This window comes from Clarias gariepinus, chromosome 25, assembly GCF_024256425.1.
Source record: "Clarias gariepinus isolate MV-2021 ecotype Netherlands chromosome 25, CGAR_prim_01v2, whole genome shotgun sequence".
Lineage (NCBI taxonomy): Eukaryota > Metazoa > Chordata > Actinopteri > Siluriformes > Clariidae > Clarias > Clarias gariepinus.
The window spans coordinates 7,081,150-7,102,655 of NC_071124.1; the positions used below are offsets into that span (position 1 = coordinate 7,081,150).

At 37.9% G+C, this 21,506-nt stretch overlaps 1 protein-coding gene across 2 annotated transcripts in view; it reads left to right on the forward strand.

The window, feature by feature from the left end:
- Positions 1-1,349: 1,349 nt before the first annotated feature.
- The window catches only part of ift80 (intraflagellar transport 80 homolog (Chlamydomonas)), a 99,780-nt gene continuing 79,623 nt past the window's right edge, over positions 1,350-21,506 (forward strand). Inside the window, exons 1-5 of one of the 2 annotated variants that reach the window (XM_053487083.1) lie at positions 1,350-1,428; positions 2,688-2,755; positions 3,569-3,791; positions 11,358-11,468; positions 12,535-12,603. In XM_053487083.1, the coding sequence (XP_053343058.1) occupies positions 2,720-2,755; positions 3,569-3,791; positions 11,358-11,468; positions 12,535-12,603 (439 nt within the window). In that variant the 5' untranslated portion in view covers positions 1,350-1,428; positions 2,688-2,719. Of the gene's footprint in view, positions 1,429-1,557; positions 1,754-2,687; positions 2,756-3,568; positions 3,792-11,357; positions 11,469-12,534; positions 12,604-21,506 lie in introns of those variants that run through there. The other variant, XM_053487084.1, reaches the window with a different exon arrangement.

Sequence of the window (21,506 nt, forward strand, 5' to 3'; positions counted from 1 at the left end):
CGTGTGTGCGCGCGCGCGCGCGCGCGCACGAGGATGTGTGTGAGTGCGCATGCGCCAAGTAACATTTCTCCAATGTTTTTTTTTTTTCTTTTTATTTATTTATTTTTCACAAAAAAGAAAGCATGCAATAAAAAAAATATAGCCAGGGTGGATAAAAGGAGCAGTAAACAAATAGCAAAATATTTAATAAATAATTAATATACAAAGGAACCACAAAACAATAATAAAATCACTCTAAAGGAGCACCAGAAGTAGAAACTAAACCTGAATCCCATATGACTAACGTAACATTTTTGGATTTTTTTTAAATCCAATACTTTTTACAATGTCATTTCTGAATACAAGAAATAGGGGTATACTATTATTAAGTATACATTTATTAATAAAAAACATGTCAAATGTAAAGATTACATTTATTGTTCAATTATTTATTTTCCTTCTCCATTTTATAATTAAAGAAATAAAAAAATCTTTAATAAAAACAAGAATGGAGCATTTCTCCCTCAACATGAACAATATTTTTTTGCTGGGTGTTTTTTTTTTTAAATAGATTACAAATACTGACATGTTGAAATGTTCTTATTTAGACTAAGCAGACTGTTACTCACTTACTCTTCGTCTATACCGCTTTATCCTGTACATATAGGATAAAAATAGAGGGTTCTGGAGCCTATCCCAGGAGACTTAGGGCACAAGACAGGGTACACTCAGGATGGGGTCTATCCTAGGAGACTTAAGTCACGGGCATGGTACACCCTGGACAGGGTGCCAATCCATTGCAGGGCACAGACTTACATACACACACTCACACTACGGCCATTTGTGAACACCAGCTAATCTAATCTAATCTAATCTAATCTAAATGTCTTCGGACTCTGGGATGAAACTGGAGTACAAGGAGGAGAACGAGGAGAACATGAAAACTCCACACACAGACACGAGGTGGAAATCGAACCCACAGTGGTTCGATGCAACAGTGACTAACCACCCTGCTGCCTTGTGAAATTCACTGCCCGTTAATTCAAACCTGTTTCTTTTAAATATTTCAATTTGTTAAGTTCATTACCGTCCAAAATTTCTTATCAAACTAACTATTTACCAGTTATTAATTTGCAATGTGTTTTTTTAAAAGCTGATATATTTCATATTTTTATGATGCCAATATGCCTTCATTCATTTTATCCCTTTTGCTTCTATTTAATATAAAATAAAGCGCGTGTTTTTGCCACATCATTTTACACTTTTATCGCGAGAAAAAAACTGAATCTCGCGAGATAAAGAGCAACGTAGAGCGGGGGAGGGAACGTCAAATCTCGCGCGATGAACGCCAAACCTAAGCGTGGACTTCCAGATCTCGCGAGACTTCACAATGGCGAAGTGCAGGGCCGTTTGTTTGAAGCTTGGTAGCTTAGCAGTGAGAAAACACAGGTAAGTGTGTCTCAGACTAACTCTACCATTTCACCCTGTGCTTTGGGTTTGAGCTCGGTGTATGTGCACCTCTTTTTCCGGTTGTTTTTCATGTCTGCACGTTTCTATATCTGCTACGTCTTTAGTTTTTCTAACGTTTCGCTAGGTCGCTAGGAGGATGCGTAACATCTAAGGAGAGGTCTAGTCAACGCGTTACCGTAGCAACGGGATCTGGCGTAAAGCTACAAGCAGGAAAACGAAATCATGCTAACCGCTTTCTCATTCTTTGCTTTATTTGATTGATTCTTCTGCAGATTTGTAGTTATTAATGTCACGATAATAAACGGTAAGATTAATAAGGTGAGTTTTTTTTCGTGAAATTAACATGTTAACATACAAGAGCTAAAGGAGTTAAAATCTCTTCTCTGAGCTAGCCATACATAGGCAGGACTCAGAGCAAGTGAATTATTTTTATTTTATTTTAAGATGTGTACATTATGATGCTTGTGGATACAATGTGGTATCAAAAAGTTTCACAGATCCGGTCGCTTCCACTGTACGTCCTCTCTCAGACGCTCCAAAATCTGGCAGTTTAATTGATGGTCTGTCCCCTGGGAACGAATTCTCGATGCACAATGTCAAAAAAGACGACGAGCATGCACTTGGTCGAGCTACTGACCACCCAAAACACTTCGAATGAGTCGTTTCCGCATCCCTGTCAACTTGCAGAGTCATATCAAACGTTTCTGTGGCAGATTTGCCCCGTTTCATGCAGAGTTTCATCTTCGCTCTTTGTTCTAATTTGTTGTCCATGATGAAATAGCAGACGTGGTAACGCACAAGGTCAGAATAGCACTAGTTGCACAGCTTTTGAAGTACACAAGACGATGTCTTTTGGCACGCTGACTAATGAAGGTCAGGTGTGGCATCAAAAACTAGTCTTGAAATGTTTATCACCTTGTATATACAGTATCAGCCGAAGAAATGTATACACACTGCAGGAAAAGAAAAATAATATGATGTAAATTATATATTTATATAATATTAATAATATTATCATATCATAATATCATTATAAATGACATATAGCAGTAAGTTTAGTATAATTTTTTTATACAAGTATACTTTTATACAAGTATATTTATATATAAAAGACACACAAACACATGTACACAACACAAAAATCGCAAAACACCAGACAAGAGTATAATCTGTGTAATGTTTTGTTTTGTCGAAAGTTGTCCTATTTTCAGTTAAATTATGTGCACGTCTGTCCACAGGAGCTGGATTTGTCTCACCAAGAAACTACAGAATGAGATTCAAAACATCTCTGCTGAAGGAGCCGAAGCATATCCTTTCATTATTAACTCTAAACCCAGATTAGAGCCGTTATGAAGGATTTACAGAGCATAAGTAGCAGATACATCTCAATATCAACTGTTATAAGGAGATCATTGAATATTTTGGACACCTTCAGCATTGTTTTTCAAAGTAAAAAAGAAAAAAAAATTGTAAAAAAGACCACGGAATTAGGAAGCTTTTAACTGGAAATGTTGTGTATGTGTCTTTTTATGGAGACAGTTTTGAGAGCTGCACACTGACAAAAAAAAATCTATAAAATTTAAACGGACCTTTTTAAAATTTACAAAGACAAATGTACAAGACAACGTAGGTATAATCATCAGTCGGTTTAACGGGAAACCTATTTTGTTGGTATACTGGATATTTATTTGTTAGTTCCCAAACATAACTGACCAGATTTCATGTAGATAAAATGACATTGAAGCAGTTATGTAGTGTGCCTGTGTGTGTGTGTCTGTGTGTGTGGTGAGTGAATAAAACACTTAGGGCATGCTGTTGGAATAAAATAATCAACAGTCAAGTAGTGTAATGCTACCTGACACAAAGTGGTTTTACTAATACGTCCAGAGGTTGATTCTTTTCCTTAGGTGATGTGTTTTTGCTCCTTTGATTCCACTGCAACACTGCTACAAGTCCTACAAATTATTTTAAATGTAGAAAATAAAATTAACTATAACTGTCGCTACAACGTTTATTATTATTATTATTTGACTTTTAAAAAATGATAGTTAATTTTTACATCAGATTGTCTGTATGGAAAACTTAAAAACCTTTGGATGTTCACCTTAACGCCTGTGCACATAAAGAACTGGTCAGTTGTGTGGGCTGGATAACAGCTGATGAAGTCTACTCCTGTAGTGAAGACCATCAGATTTTAAAATGGAACCTGCTCACGAACGAAACCAGTGTGGTAGTGAAGCTGCAGGAGGACATCTACCCCATCGATCTGCACTGGTTTCCCAAGACTGTAGCTGGGAAGAAGCAAGCTCTGGCAGAGATCTTCGCCCTCACCAGTACTGATGGTAATGTCTTGTTTGGATTTCTTCAGGCTAGGACACATTATCTCATATGCTTTTACACTTCTCTCTCTCTCTCTCTCTCTCTCTCTCTCTCTCTCTCTCTATATATATATATATATATATATATATATATATATATATATATATATATATATAAATAATTTTTTCCCCAAATAAGTTAAAGATCCCAAAGTAGATAAATGTAAGCTTTTTAGAAAATTGGCAAATGGTGTCGAGGATTGTTTTTCTCCCAATCGATCAGGTTGCAAGTTCAGAGGTGAAAAAAAAAACCCTTTTAAATTGCTAAAGTTCAGCTGTTGTACAATTTAGTTCTACGTTGTGTTGCCTTTGGTAAGTTAATTGAAGCTGAAGGTATTTTTACTAGACCATAAAAATTTTGGGTTCGTTTCTGTGCTTTAGCTTTTTTTTTACATGGGGAAAAAAAATTGCGATATTAAGGTGCGTTCCAATCAGCAAGGAGTTCCCCATGAAGTAAATAAATAAACAAACAAACAAACACTCCTGTAATTTTTTTCATTTATTTATATATTTTTTCAAATACAATTTAATTATTTAAAAGATTTAACTGTGATTTAGCATCAACAAAGTCTAATTGGGAAATCAAGTAGAAATGTTTTGGGGGAAAAAAAACTTTCAATAATCTAGTTGTAAAACTATGCAGCTGTGGGATGTGAGTGTGCTCAGAAATAATCAGTCGCATTCAAAAATATTCTCACTATTCTCACTCACGAAAATTTCTCACTAATGCCATAATGTCATCTGATTGCATCTAAAAAACCAAGCATTTCTGTAGAATTTATATTTTTCCCTTTTTAATTTCATCAAATTCCTGAAGCTGTGCTCTGCAAACAGTTGAAACGCATGTAGAGGATCTCAGTATTAAAAAGCATTGATCAGGGGAGTACAAAACAGTTTCCAAAAACATCTGTATCATGCAACAGTGTGAAGGCATTTATTTACAAAAGACCGATATTGGAACAGCATAGTAACATTACTAAGAACAGGACGTCTCTCGAAAAAGCAACAGACAAAAACAAGAGGAACTCTTATCAGAGATGCTGCCAAGAGACCTACAGCAACATTTAAGGAGCTGCAGGAATATCTGGCAAATACCGCCCACTCCCTGCATACAGTAACGATCCCTTGCCCATTGGAAACCAGTGGTATGACTTAAAGTATATTGTGCACAGAAGAAGTAGAGCCTGCACAGTTTAACAGATCTGGAAAATTTCTGCAAGGAAGAGTGGAAAAATTGCTAAATCAAGATGTGCTTTGTACCCAAAAATACTAAATGCTGTATTACAAGAAAAAAGACACATTCTCAAAGTGTTATTTTTAGAGTTGTGCACATTTATTCAATCAGGTCATTGTTATTTTATTTTATTTTTTTTCCATAAAAAATTTAAAATTTTTATTTTTTCGCTTTAATTTAATCGGTTGCTGTATCGCAGTTTTACATCTGGCCGTATGTACTCTACAATATTTTCATGTTGCTACTTTTCATTGGTGTAAAAATTAGGTGGGGAAGATTGTCCACTAATGTTCTTTCCAATAGAAAAAAAATAAACTTTATTCAGTATGCCCTGCTGTAAGATCTAGTGATACCTAGTGACGTTTAACAAGTTAAACATCACTGTCTAAGTTTAAAGATTATATCAGGTTATATCACCCGACCTGCCAACCTTGGCATAATTTGCAATGGGGAGCCACAGTTTTTACTTGAGCGCACTCTTACAAATGACTGATTCTGGAGTATTCTGATATTAACCGACACTGACCTCATCTCACATGCTCTGGACTTTCTGCGAAGGTAAATGGAGAATTTTAAGCTCATCAATTCGAAGTAAAATCTGGCAACGTCCAGCATGTTTGACTTGGCTAACTGTAGACAAGTATCTAGTTAGCATCAGTTTATTATATTTATTAGGTATGCTACCAAGGATTTTCAGCCAATAAAGCACTTTCAGTTTTCAGCCAAAAGAGGAAAATGTTGTTTTTGGTCTGCAATTATTCAATAGGCCTGCGCTGAAGTGCCAAATCTAACACTTTACATGTCAATTAGAATGTGATTAAACATGCTGTTTTTCATCTCAGCCTTAAGGCCTGAATTAGATGGCTCATTGTAACAGAAATTAATGCTGTATGTGCATGTGTTGCAATAGCGAAATAAATAGTTTGGTAGTATCCCAGCAGGAATTTCTGGCTGCCAAAACATTGTGGTAATGTTCATTTGGCAATGTAACTAACGTTGGGACAACGCTAGTAGTGGGTTGTTTTTAAAAGTTAGTTTGACTTTGATTAAATGACGTCGGAACCTCGTTGACTACACGATGACGGGATAACGGTGAGCGAATTCCCCTAACACAGTGTTCCAAAAACGACTTTAAAACAGCATTAATACCAAACTGATGACATGAGCTGGACTCGAGCTCGGATCACTGAAGTGAGAGAAGCAATGGGTTCCTTGTTGAGTCTGGTTCCTATCAAGGTTTCTTCCTAGTGCCGTCTCAGGGAGGTTTTCCTTAAGTTTTGATTCTGTGAAGCTTCTTTGAGACAATGACTATTGTTAAAAGGGCTATATAAATAAAATTAAATAAAATTGAATAGCACAGTGCGTTAACCAGCAGACCCCTAGGGAACATGCAGATGATGGTAGTAATAACGCTTACATAAAAAACAACGGCCACAAATACAGGACAAATCAAATATTAAAAATCAAATATTAAACTGGAAAGCAGGCAGTGGACGTAATTGGACACTGTGCACACATCATATTACATTACGATAATTTCTAAGCTGAGATGCACCTCGTGGTGGAAAATGAAACAGACATGTTTCTTTTTTTTTACGGAACGCTAAACCCTGTTCGAAATTTAAGGGACCATGAATGTGGTCGAACATTGTGTAAATGGATGTTAATCGGCATAAATGCTCTGAATGAATGACACACTACACAAACTCGAGCTGTGTGTCAAATTGCATACATATTTGCATTTGCATTTAAGCATTTGACAGACGCTCTTATGCAGAGCGATTTACAAAAGTGTTACATTTTTCGTTATTAGATAGATAGATCCTTACACTGGATTCCTAGGTTAGTTTTTGCATATTTAGTATTGTAGATCATTTCAAATACTAACACTAGCTGGATATTGTTAGTATTTGAACTTAAAAAACCTCATGTCTAGCCTACCTAACCTATCTACCTAAAGGTTTATTTGGTGTTCCAGTATTCCCCATTTTCTAGATTAGTAAAAGGTTTCGAATTGAGCTGTAGCTCATGACAACAGTCGCGATGACAGCAGAAAAAAAACAGAGTGCGTTCTCGTTGCTGTGTATCATTTACAGTTTGACATGGAAACCATACAAATAGAGAGATTCTGGCTCTGCAGTTCTAGTGGTGATCACTTTTAATCTTCGAGATATACACCACCAGTCAAAAGTTTCACAAAATCTTATTCTTTTAGTGTATTTTCTTTATTTTTACGTTTTCAACATCGTCCAAACTATAAAAGAACACTTATGGAATTATGTAGTGAACAAAAAAAAGTGTTGAACAACCCAGAATATGTTTTATATTTTAGATATATGTTCAAAGTAGCTACATTTAGCTTTGATGCCAGTTTAGCACAGTCATGGCTTTCTCTCATCAGATTTACCTGGAATGGTGACATTTCTTGTCTTCTTAATGTATTTAAGGCCAACAGTTGTCTTCTGCAGAGGAAGGGTGGATACAGAGTCAATAGCTCTATTAGTGCGCCTACAACCACTGTGCAAATCCATATTACGGCAAGAAACGCTCAGCTGAATAAAGAGCAAAGACGGTGCATCATTAGTTTAAGATAAAAAGGTCAGTCAGTCAGAAAAATCTCAAGAACTTTTAATGTATCCTCAAGTGCAGTTGACAAAACCATCAAATGCTATAATGAATCTGGCTCTCATGAGGACCATCAAAGAAAAGGAAGACCAAGAGCTACCTCTGCTGCAGAGGATAAGTTTATTAGACTGATCAGCCTAAGAAGCTACACCTCATAAATGCATTTCAGAGTTCAAGCAGCAGACTTATTTCAATATCCATTGTTCAGAGGAGACTGCAAGGTTTCCATGGTCGATTTGTTGCAAAGGAACCATTACTACGGAAGAACAACAAGTAGAAGAGACTTGCTTGGGCCAAGAAACATAAGGAATGGACATCACTGGAAAACTGTCCTTTGGTCTGATGAGTCAAAATTTGAGATTTTTGGTTCTAACTGCCATGTCTTTGTTAGACATATTGAGGGTGAACAGACGGTTCTTGAATAAGCAGTTTTCGCCGTGAAGCATGGAGGTGTGATGGTGTGAGGATGCCTTGCTGGTAACACTGTTGGTGACTAAGTCAAAATTGAAGGCACATGTAACCAGCATGGCTACCGCAGTATTTTTATAGCAACACGACATCCTATCTGGTTTCCACTTCGTTTGTTTTCCAACAGGACATAACCACAAGCACACCGCTATATTGTGTAAGAGCTCTTTGTCCAAGAAGGAGAGTAATGGAGTGCTAAATCAGATGATCAGGCCTCCACAATCATCCGATCTAAATCTAATTGTGATGGTTTGGAAAGGTGTTGGACCTAAAGAGTGAATAAAAAGCAGCAAACAAGTACTCAACTATAATATCAAACATATTATTGATTATTTCACACGTTTGTCGGCTACATAATTCCATATTTGTTCTGTTATAATTTAAACATCTTCAGTATTAATCTACAATTTTGACAACAATAAAAATAAGGAAAAAAATTGTTGAATAAGAAGGTGTGTCCAAGCTGTTGACTGGTACTGTACACAGACGATGTAGGTGACAATTCAATCAGTGCTGCTGAAATTGTCCCAGCTTGAACGCTAGAAACCTACTACAAACCCGATTTTGATGTTTCTTGCTTTGCCCGGTGCACGTTTCCCTGCTGTTGACCTCTGCGTCTCATGCGCTTATCACATGAAGACATGGAGTGGAGACACATGGCTGTGGCAAATGACGTGTGGTCACCACAGTAATGGCAGTGTAGAGTTGCATAAACACACCCACAAACTGAAGCGGTAATTTAGTCTGGCAGCTCGCTGTTGCGATGAAAACTTCGTTCAATCTGTGGACTTTCTCTCACCCCTTGACTTCAATATTCTTTAAAAAAAAAAAAAAAAAAAAAAAAAAGCACTTCAGTTTTCTCCCTCCATGTGAAACATCTTCTCAAGGCTGAGGAATGAATGATTTGCACGTTGCCTGTTTACCGCCATGTCTCAGAGTTCTGTTGCACTCGGGTGTCTCTCGATACCTCTAGTCGCACACGTGATTTTGCCATATTCTGAATTTTGACCCACTCTTTTTTTTTTTTTTTTTTTTTTTTGATGCTTTCAGCTACCTATCGCAGCGCACAAGTGTCTTGCGGTGGAAACTTGCACACCTACCTGAGTTCTCAAATGTCACAACTTCTTAGCTTTTGCTCTGAAAAGAATACAAAAAAACCCTCAGATGTTTAGCTTTGGTGGGTGGGGGGAAAAAGCCATACAGTAAGTTTAGCGGTTGGCTCCAGCCCCAGTCACCGCGTAGGCCTCCGGAGCTCTGTAGATACACAGATACACGTCAAACCTGGGCACGCCGCTCATAGCTGACGGACCGAGCTTTACTTCTTTGCGGAGGAGAAACTGAAATGCTTTGTATTTTAACTTATTTATTTATTTATTTATTATTTTTTTTAAAGAAAGTTTCGTAGTCGTTCATTCGTTACTACCTGCTTTTCTGGGTTCGCTTTTGTTTTGTCGAGATCCAAATATAGCATCGGGAGAGAGCAGCAGCATGCTGATTTGCAGTTTTAGGCAACCAGAAATTACATAGAGCATTCTGAATTTTTTAATATGCACCACCACAAAGTATATGGTTGGCTAGTGTCTTTGATAACTGTCTCCATGCCTGATCGCCCTCTGTCTCCAACACAAGGGAGACTGGTCTAATCTGAGCAGCAGACATTCTGTGCTTACTCTTCTGTTTCGTGTTAAGCGTTTTGAAGAATAAAATCTCTACGTTGTTTTAGCAGGATTTAAAGACCTGCTGTTTATGGAAGTAAACAGTAAAGATTATTGTTCTGCTTGGAAAAGTTCATGACATAAAATTTCTTGGTTCAAAATTCTGAATATTTTACATGTTTATATTAATATTGCTTCATTTCTGTGAGTGCTGACAGGTTATAGACAGGATTTCACCTGAATATGTCAGAATTTGTTTGTTATTACTTATGACCTTCAGCAGTATGTAAAAATAGGACATGTGGCTTCATTTTAAATATGCTAACACAGCACAAATTATTATTTTTATTTTAAATACGAGTGCACTGTTCATTTATTGAATTTAATTAGTCGTAGAATGTTTGTTTATTTTCCATAACAGCAGTCCTGACCAAAATCTTCTGAGCAAAGGCGAAGGATTATACGAGGCTCGTTCAAGTCAAACCGAGACTTGTGATTTGAAATTTCTGGTGAATGAAAGGTGTAAAAATTAATTAACATTTACAGAAGACTTCAAGCACAGTACAGCGATGAGACTCTAATCAGCAGTAAATCATTTGAACGATAAAAACGGTTTAAAGCATGACAGTCCAGGCCGAGGTGGTTTGAAGCCCACTGCGGTCGTTCCTGTAAACATTGGCATGTAAATTGAAGCGACTGGACAGAAACAACACACGATATTGCATTCTATCTCATGATGGCACCTCAGTCTTACACATGGTCTTTCTCCACTTTTCTGGTACTGGCTAAAACAACTGGATACCTCCGCCCACCACCACCCACAGGTTATCCACTGCTAATTGCGTTGCTTCACTCCTGTACTTCTATTTTTATGCAAAACAAAAATATTTCACCCACACCAGGTCTGTCTTATTTTTAACTGTGCTTTCAGTGCAAATAATGTAAACTATTTCTGCGAGGGGAGTCAAACCAGGACTGATTGTACAGAATAACAGAACACAGAGTAAAAACTTATTATTTCTCTTATCTGTATAATCCCATACTATACCAGTAGTCCCTGTTTGACCTGTTTGAACATTCCTTGTGCACAAGTCCCGATTTGACCTGGACAATCCTTGTGCACAAGTCCTGGTTCGACTTGAACGCTCCTTGTGCTTTCAGCTTGAGGATCCGGCACTTTTTTGCTTCTGTGTAAGCAACACAGCAGGATGTAAAGTTTATTACAGTACATGTTGCTGTTCAACTTTGAAAAGGTTTAAAATCCTAAAGGTGATTATTTTATTCAACTGCACTCTGTGTTTTTTTTTTTTTTTTTTTTTACTTTTGTGAGCATGGTTACATTCCAAAAAATGTGGACCAAATTTTTTGGACTGTAACCATTTACAGTCCCAATTTTCCATGACATGACCACAAATCATGTCATGCTCGCGTATAGGTTCCCCACCATGAAAATCGTCAGGGCATTGGATTGTAGTAACTAAGAACAAACTTACTTATTAGTAAAAAATTATGTTAAATCTTTTTCTTCATTTTTTTTTTTTTTTAAAGGTAAGTTCCACTTGCTGTCTAAGACGGGACGCATCGACAAGAGCGTGGAGGCCCATCGAGGAGCCGTGCTGGCGAGTCGCTGGAACTATGATGGAACTGCTCTTGTCACAGGTTGGTCGTTTATTTCAGCACTTAGCCCTAATGCACACAAGAGATCATGACGGTTCACGACCAACAAGATAAGTATAAATAGTCTTCATTCCAGTGTTCAAACACTGTATCATCCTATACATTTTAAACCCAAGTACAATACGCACAATAATAATTGTTTTAATAAAATAAAGAACGACATTTCACTTCATTCACCCTTCATGACCTAAACATGTTCTGCCTTAAGTGTGAGTAAACGTGACTGTGGGCTGATGAGTAGATGATTGATTGTGAGATAACACGCTTCAACAGCCTTTTGCTGTGTGTTCAAACAGAGACTAAAAACCACACACACTCTGTAGGTGTTCAGCATGCCATAGTGTTTACCTTTTTGCTTTTTTTTTCTTCTTTCTCTCATCTTATTTTTCTCCGAAGTGCATGCGTGTGTGAGTATTACTTGAAACGGACATGCACAAGCGCATATACAGAATATCATTTCTAAATATTATACAATCAAATATATATTTTTGTACCTAAGTTCAAATTTTATTTGTCTCATACACAGTACGATATGCAGTGAAATGCCTCAACGACCGCTCGTGACCTTAAAAATTAAAGATTATTAATAATAAATTAATATGAATAAAAAAATACAATAGAAAATAAATTTTGCTAAGATAAAAATAATATATATTTAGAAGACAAAATATACAGTATAAGAAAAATATAAGAAAACCTAGCTGTACAAATATGGAGAAGAAATGCTTCTGTACAAATATAGAAAAATATAGAAATTTTAGTGTGGAAATGAAGTGGGAATTTAAATAGAAATGTCCAAGGGTGTGCAAATATGCATGAAAGTGTCTTATTTTAAAGTCTCTTATGTGCAACGAGCCAATAAATGAGATAGAAAAAAGTAAATGTGTATAAATGCGCAGACGTCCAGTGTCCATAAGTGTCCATGACTGTCCGGAAAGAGTGCAAAGAGACAAATGTCCTATTGTTGACCTATTGTTCATAAATATGGAAACAACATGATCGAGTTAATAATTGTGTAATTGTGTTTAATTTCTCATTTTTTTTGCAGCTGGTGAGGATGGGCAAATCAAGATCTGGTCTAAAAGTGGGATGCTGAGATCCACTTTGGCTCAACAAGGTATGAAACCATCTACGGTAGTGTTCAGTCTTGAACCACCCAACATTTCTTCGTGTTTAATTAAATTTAATGTTGTAGATTAAGTTAAACAAAGATACAATCTCAGCAGCAGCCTCATTTCCCCTCTTGTCTGTTCCAACCACTCAGCATTTAGCATCACCTGCATACTAATCACCGGCCTGATCCTCTGTCATCATTTGCACCTGTTTCTGACTGGTTCTGACTAAAGTTAGATGTTTTTATGCTTGAATGAGTAACATTAACATAGAAGACTAGATTAGAAATATGAGAAAATGTGCAAATATTTGAAAGACCTTTTATCAAATTTGTATAGATAAATCTTTATGGCTGACATTATGCCTCTGGTGCATGTATGTAGCGGCTGATAGGTTTGCTGATTTGCTTTTAAAGTTCAACGCCTAGGGGGAAAAAAAAACAGTTACTCTCACTATCACAAGGCGGGGAACACCCTGGACGGGGTACATTGCAAAAGCACACAATCACACACATACATACACTGTTGGGAATTTGGAAACACCAATCAGCCTACGCTGCAAGTCTTTGGGCTGTGGGAGGAAAAGCACCTTCACCCCAATATGCACATAGACCCAAGGCAGGATCAATCAAACAATCAAACTCTGGACCCTGGAGGTATGAGGGTGAGTATTATACTATAGATGTAAAAAAAAAGTGTCAGTCCCTTTTGTGCAAAGTGGTAGGAGTCTGGTCTACACATAGACCTTATTTGGGAGAGGATGATAAATGTGGCTATGCAGAATATTGTATACAGATAATATAAAAGGCGAAAACAGGAAGTGCTTTATGTAACAAAGAACACAGAACACAAGAAACTATAAGGCTTGGATATACTATAACGAAGTCATAAGACACAAGGAGGAACAGAAACAAGAAGCAGAAATGACAATAACAAGTAATAAAGTTGAGACTGGACATGTGAACACACTGGGGTAGTCAACCAACGACATCATCAGGTAATATGCAGGGTCACTGACTGATCGGCACACAGCTTGGAATAGTTTTTTTTTTTTACGCCGTATGCCCTTCCTGGCACAGCCCTCCCATTTTTCTAACCCGGCTTGTGACCGGCATGGCATGTACCAGGTACTGTATACTCATAGCGTAGCCATAAACATCAAAACGCATTGCTCTTGGGGAAACAATCATTAACGAATTCCTTGCTCTTGTTCAAACTTTAAACTATTTACACTTCACTTCACACTATTTATTTGTGATTTCCGATCAGTCAACTGAGAGCTACATTCCTTCTGGAATGTGTCAGCTGATAAAGTAGGGGCAGTCCCGGTTAATCTCCTTTAAGTGGAAAACATACAGTATTACCCAGAACTTGCACATAAACGTTTAATATCAAGGTTAAGTTAAAATACTCTGAAGCCTTTGCACAGTGGTATTATTGCACTACACTCTATTGCAGCGGTCTCCAACCTTTTTTGCACCACAGACCAGTTTTATGCAAGACGGTTTTCCACGGACCGGCCATCACGCACTCGTAATAAAGCATAATATAGTGCATATTAAATGTAACACCATAATGCAGAATTAGTCCGAGCCACGAGCTTGTTCCCATCTACAGTAGGAGTGACAGGGGACAGTGACACACACCTGAAGTGTATCCCACACGTCCAGCATGCTCCATGATTTCATTTTCATTGCCGTCACTGCAGACAACCCCGTCTTACAAAAACAGGAAAGCCGTGGTAAGAAATGAAGTAGGATTTTTGTGCTTTTGTGGCGATTTTAGGATATTCTTCCTTGATTTCAATTCAGAACTTCAGTAGAGTTAAAAAATACACTTTTAAGGCTGCATCTATTATACAGTAGACTTGGAGCACGTGAATCACAGGTTGCAATGTGCAGACGGAAGCGACTGAGAGACGGTCTGATCATTTTTCTAAATAAGTCACTCTGCAGACTGATAGTCAATTAAATAAAAATAAAAACTTTTTCATTCTTTTTGTACAGCCGGGTACCAAATCATCGATGGCCTTGTACCGGTTTCGGCCCAGTGGTTGGGGACCACTGCTCTTATGGCTTTCATATAAAATCATGTGTATTGAGAGGACTTGTTCATATGTCTTTACTGACATAAAGAATGATTACATAATCAGAACTGGGGTATGTAATTGAAATCAATATATGTTGATAGTCTTTTACCGTCCAATCCCCATACAACTTTGGCACAGGCAACCTGGCAACTTTTTCTGACGCAGCCCATTCCATTTTTAGTCTGGGCTTGAGACCGGAACTGCTTCCGGTGGCTGGGGATTGAACCTCGGCCGTCAACATAGGTGGGAAACCTTCCACTGAGCCACGAATGACCCTGCAATCAATCCTGTGTATTAAAAGTAGTGTGTTTCTATGTAAACATACGTAGGTAGCTCGCATTAAATATGTGTGACAGTAAAAAACAAAAGGGCCTCACTTTTTTTCTTTCTGAGTTGCCTGTATGACCATAATGTCTTACTTAATTTTCATATACACTCCTGTGTAGAAGTTAGTATCCCCTCTTTTAATTTTTTTAATGTTTGTAAAGACATAATAAAAATAATCTGGTAGCAGTCATAACAATCTCAGATGAACACCAACATGTAACTTCTTTATAATAATATAGTAATTTATCTATTTAACAAAAATGATACCAAAATAGAAATAAACATGTGGGTAATACCCCCTCACTGCTTTCACAAAAATTAAGAAAGAAAGTTGGTTGGGAAACAACCAGCTGCTAATCATCAGCCCTTGATTAATTGATCGTCAGCAGGTGTGCAGACCTCTATAAAAGCTGAAGTTTAGGTATTTGGCTGGTCTGGAGCAATAAGGTGTGTGTTGCTTTAACACAATGCCAAGAGGGAAAGACATAAGCAATGGGCTTAGAGAATGCAACTGGTGCTAAACATCAAACTGGGAAGGGTCATAAAACAATTTCCAAACTATTTGGAGTTTAAAGAGAGAAAGACATTCAAGACAGTCGCCAGTCTTCCCAGGAGTGGATGGCTCAGTACGTTTATCCCAAGGTCAGATCATGCAGTGCCCAGGGAAATAAAAACAAATAAACAGAAATTAGACCCTACAGGCCTTACCAAGCATGTTAAAAGTTTATGATGGCACAATTAGAAGAAGACTGAACAAAGAAGCATGAAAACACGACTGAGGTTTGCGAAACTACATCTGAACAAACCACTGACTTCTGCAACAGTGTCGTATGTTTGACCTTAATGCCAAATGTTAAACAAGTAATTGCATGACGAAAGATTTTATAGGTTGTTTGTCTGATGTTGTATTTGTCTAATACTGAGAAGCCACTATGATCAACTGATTTATATTTATGTTTTTATTAGAGCTGTCAATATTAACGCGTTAATGCATGTTATTAATCTAGAATTTATTTATGCAAATGAATCATATTAACAAGTTTGACCCTAATGGCTTCCCATAATCGCAGCTCGGTTACCGGTGATAATGGCACGTTTAACACTGATAAGTTAAACAAGTTTCATTATTAAAAGCTTCTAGATGAAAGTTTGAATGAAACCAAAGTTGTGTGCTGAAGCTACCTTATAAGGGAACTATTTTTACAAGAATACATTAAATTTGCCTCAGGCGACTAAGGCTCTAGGTTGTTGACTTTTGGATTTGAGGATACGGGTTCGACCCAACCACTGCATGCAGTGCTGGTCCCAATGGAGATATTTGAATTTGTTTAAAACTGCATAATTAAATAAGATAAAACCGTATAATTTGTTTCCTCTAACCAGTTTATGATGATTTCTTTATTCCAACATTGCACATTTATAATACAAGTAAATCTAAGTATTTTAAAATAGTGATTGATGGTAATTAATACCAGACTATGACTGTGATTAAAATTAACTAGTTAAAAAAAATTATTAAACGTTTTCACACAAAAATACATAGAATTAAAAGAAAGTACTAACTTTTACACATAACTGTAAGGTGTATCCGCTAATAATGTGATTAAGCCTGTAGTTTTAACTAAGCCTGCCTTTTAAAGGAGCTACCGATGACGTGAAATCAAAGGTCATGGCTGCCAATTCTCATAGGTAATGAAGTCGTCACTAAAAACAAGTGTAAGTTGCCCTGAGTAGTGAGGATGGAGCTGTGAAGTGAACATGTTTAGGAACTTCAGTTGAGCCAGCACCGAGTCATGGACACTAGCTTTCCCCTTCTTACACTTTGCATCTGAGTCAAGACATGTAAGACGGCATTCAGAGTTCATTTTAATGACCTAATCCTGCTGTACACATCTGTTCTCATTCAGTTTCCCTACTAAAGATACTGTTTGAACTTCATAACATCTTAAATCTCATCTTAAAACGAGAACAAACATGAACAGCGGTGAATAAATAGAATGTGCACCACATTGCTTCAAAACTAAGCGGATTACTCATTTGGGTACTGGTATAGGGTGCTAACAAGTACCGAAAATCTCTTCTTTTTTTTTCTTTTTTTTTTTTATGTTTTGTTCTCCAAAATGACACGCAGACTCTGAGTTAACGTTGGATGTTGATGAGAAATCCATGACTGCACGAGATCCATTTTATTCTAAGCAACCGAAAGTTTCGGATCTGTAGTCTTTTATGCAGCACAACAAAAACGATGTTTAAAACAATGAGGCATTTTTCTATTCAGCACACAGCGTTCACTTAGTAATCGTCTCATCAGGGACGGGACATGAAGTCTTAAATGCACTTAAGATAATTGATGTCACTGGACGCTTCTGGAAAGCTCATGTGTTGTTCTGCTCTGTGTATCGACTGAGTGAGAAAGCTGATGGCTGAAGGACGCACACTGACGATGCACATTGAATCAGAGTCCAACTACACAACGGCACAAATACAGCCTCATGATTTGGTGATTTGGAGTTCATGGAGTCTGTCTCTGTGTCTCTTTTTTTCTTTTTTTTTTTTTTTGCCCCTCTCTCGCTCTCTCTTTCTCTTTCTCCCTCTCTCTCTCGTGTATATATATATATATATATATATATATATATATGTCACTGTGTATCTCTGTGTGTCTCTTTTTCTTTCTGTCGCACTTTCTGTATATCTTTTACTGTGTCTCTCCTTGTGTATCTCCATATGTTTGTCTTTTAGTTTGAATTTGAAGACTCCCTGTCTCACTCTCTCTGTCTCACTTTTTCCATGTTTGTGTATCTCTCTGTGTGTATGTGTATCTCTCTCTTTGTCTTTCGGTTTGTGCTTCTCTCTCTCTCTCTCTCTCTCTCTCTCTCTCTCTTTCTCTCTCTCTCTTAGTTTGTCTCTATATGTGTCCCTCTTTTTGTGTGCTCATGTCGCTCATATACCTTCCAGTCTGTCTTTCACTGTGTTACCTTCTGTGTGTTTGTCTCACTTTGTCTGTTTCCTTCTTTGTCTGTGTATGTTTTTCTGTCTCTGTGCTTCTCTCTTAGTTTGTGCTTCTCTCTCCTCTCTCCCTTTTACTCTGGTGCTCTGTCTTACTGTGTGTGTGTGTTTTTCCTCTCTTTCTGTTACACAAACACACACATTCACTGTCTCTTATTGCGTTTGAGTGTGTTTATCTATCTTATTTTTTCTCTTTTACTCTCTGTTTTCTCTGTCTTACTGTGTGTCTTTCTCATTGACTTTTTGTCATTCTGTTTTTGTCTTCCCTGTGTATGTCTTTGTATCTATCTATCTATCTATCTATCTATCTATCTATCTATCTATCTATCTATCTATCTATCTATCTATCTATCTATCTATCTATCTATCACTGTCTGTTTGTCTCTCTTTCACATACACACATACACTTTGTATCTGTATGTCTCACCCCGTCTCTCCCTCTGTGTCTTTTTCTGGGTGTCTCTCTCTCTCTCTCTCTCTCTCTTTGTTTTCTGTGTCTTTTTCTCCATTTTTCACTCTTATACCATGGTTGTGTGTGTAGTGTTCTCTCTCTCTCTCTCTCTCTCTCTCTCTCTCCATGTCTTTCTGTATGTGTCTAGGTGTGTGTTTGGCTGTCTTTTACTGCGTCTCATAAATTTGCACTTGTCTCATCTCATTTTCTTTCTCTTTCCTTCTTTCTCCCTTTCTCGTTCTCTGTGGGAGGAGTCACAGGTACAGCTGGGGGCCATTGTTGAGTTTGGAGGAGTGATGATGTAACCCTGACCCCTCTGGGAGTAAAGAGAAAGAGAGAGAGAGAGAAAAAGTGGGGGAAGGACGGGGGAGGTGTGCAGCGGGAGAGCAGCGGGAACTCATCACCCTCCGCTCCCGTTGCCTTCTGTCAACCCAAGACCATGTGACCTCTTGGCATTTGTGAGAAACCACAAGCACCTGGGGCAGGGTTAAATGTCAGTTTCTCTCTCTCTCTCTTTTTCTCTCCCTCTCGCTTTTTTTTTTTTTACACACACGTGCGCACGTCTTGTTCCAGCCAGGTTTCTCTTGCTTAGCTGCCTCTCTTCATGTGGTGTGCTCTGATGTGTGCAGTATTGCTTTGCTCTTTGCATTCCTTCGGGGTACAGCCTGTGCAGAGGCTCGAAACGACCCACGTTGTAGGGTTTTGTATAAGAGAGCTTGTCTTTTGTCAGTGCCTCCTCGCGTCTGGTGTAAAACCAAGTTAGATAAAAGAGCGCAAGAGCGCGAGTGCTCAGCCAACTTCTCCTTGTTTTTTTAGGAAAAGTTGCAATCATAAATCATAGCTACCACAAGCACGGTCCGTTCTTTAATTTTACATCAAATAACATTTGACAAAAAAAAAATACAACACACTTTTTTCCCAGTATGTATGAGGGTCGTTCAAGTTAAATCAAGACTCGTGATGAATTTTATCATCTATTCAGGCGATTGACTTTACAGAAGCGCAGTAAAGTGATTAGATTCTTAGCTGCGAATGGTGCAAACATTTTAAAGAAGGCCGTTTAAAGATAAATCAGAAAATTGACGGATAATTTGTCACCAATAGGTGCATCTGCCTGTGGCATCTGTACACACAATCATTTACCAAGACCACTTGCACGTTTAAAAAAAACTCACTTATGTGCCCTGTCCTGCCCTGATCTCGCTCTGAGTCATTTCCACAGGCTAGGGCCATTCAAGGAGTTCCTGGGAGGCCAGCGTTTCAGACATGAAGACATGCAGAGGGCAGGCTGGTCATGGCTCTGCCGTACCAAAAAATTATTCTACTGTGATGGGATCCAAGCCCTAGTGAATAGTATAGCAGGGATTATTTTAGAGAAATACAGCTAAACCTTGGATTGCCAGCATAATTCGTCATGCTTGTAATCAAAAGCACTCGTATATCAAAGTGAATTTCCTCATGAGAAATATTGGAAACTCAGATGATTTGTTTTTACAACCCAAAAATATTCATATAAAAATTATTATTTCAATTCAAGTTAAACAATTTTCAATGTCGCAAAGCAGCTTTACACAATCAAATGAATTATTTTAGTTTGTATGGAATGTGAATGTGTATAAATCAAAATGGTCAGATAGTCCCAGACGAGCAAGCCAAGGGTAACAGTGGCAAGGAAAAACTTCCTGAGATGACAGTAGGAAGAAACCTTGAGAGGAACCGGACTCACAGGGAACTCATCCTCATTTAGGTGAAACAGAAAGCAGGAATTGATCTGCAGTCATACTGTGTGTTATGTGGCAGGCAGTTCAGTATAACAGTTAATGTAAATATGGAGTCCAGGTAGTTATTGGAGGCTCAGGTAGACTTGTAGGAAATTCCAGTCCTGAACTATCGAGCAACTGAAGCCAAGTCAAGTCCTCAGAGAAACAGCTGTCAACATCAGTTGAGGCCAGAACTGTCTTCATGGTAGACTGAAACAGTCCCCAGACAACAGACGCATCCCAAAGAGACACACAGGGCATTCATGTGACAAGATCTCCAACCAGAAGCGGGGCACCAAGGGAGTCTGGATCACTGGCAGCTCAGGAACGACGTGTAAATCGGCAGAGAGAGGAAAAGAGAGAGAGAGGGAGAGAGAACAGGAGAGGGGAGAAGAGAAGAGATAACAGTTAGGTATGGTCGCAGTCACATAATGTATAATGTGAATGTATATTTAGTTTAAAGTGCAAGCAGGGACTCCGGCAGAACTAGCTATAACAGCATAACTAAAAGGGAGAGCCAGAAAGAAACGTAAACATGAGGGCTCCCTGCAATGTAAAGCAACCAATCACCTTACCGTCAACAAACCTGAGTGATCAATGAAAGTGAGAAATACTGCATCTAAACATACCAGTTCACCATAAAACTTTACGTCCATGAGTCCCCTAGATTTGACTCTTTACCTGTATTTGTGTGAAACAAATCTATTTACAAAAATGCTTGATTAAATGAATAGTTTTTAGCCTAGACGTAAACACTGAGACTGTGTCCAAGTCCCGAACACTATTTGGAAGGCTATTCCATAATTTTGGGCCTTTGTAAAAAAAAGCTCTGCCCCTTGCTGTAGTTTTTATAATATGCGGTACTGACAAGCAGCCTGCATCTGTTGATCTAAGTAGGTGTGGCGAATCGTAGGACACTAGCAGTTCACTTTATATGTCAAAAGTAGTATTTTAAAATCAATGCGGAATTTCACAGGAAGCCAATGAAGTGAATAAGATAGGAGTAATGTGCTTGTATCTTTTGAATCTAGGGAGGACTCTCGCTTCTGCATTCTGGACTAACTGAAGCCTGTTTATGCACCTAGTTAAACAACCAGACAGTAAGGCGTTACAATAGTCCAACCTAGAGGTGATAAAAGCATGAACTAGTTTTTCTGCATCGTTTAGTGACAATACATTCCTTAACTTGGCAATATTTCTGAGGTGAAAGAATGCTATCCTGGTAATATTTTATACATGAGCTTCAAATGAAAGACTGGAATCTATAATCACACC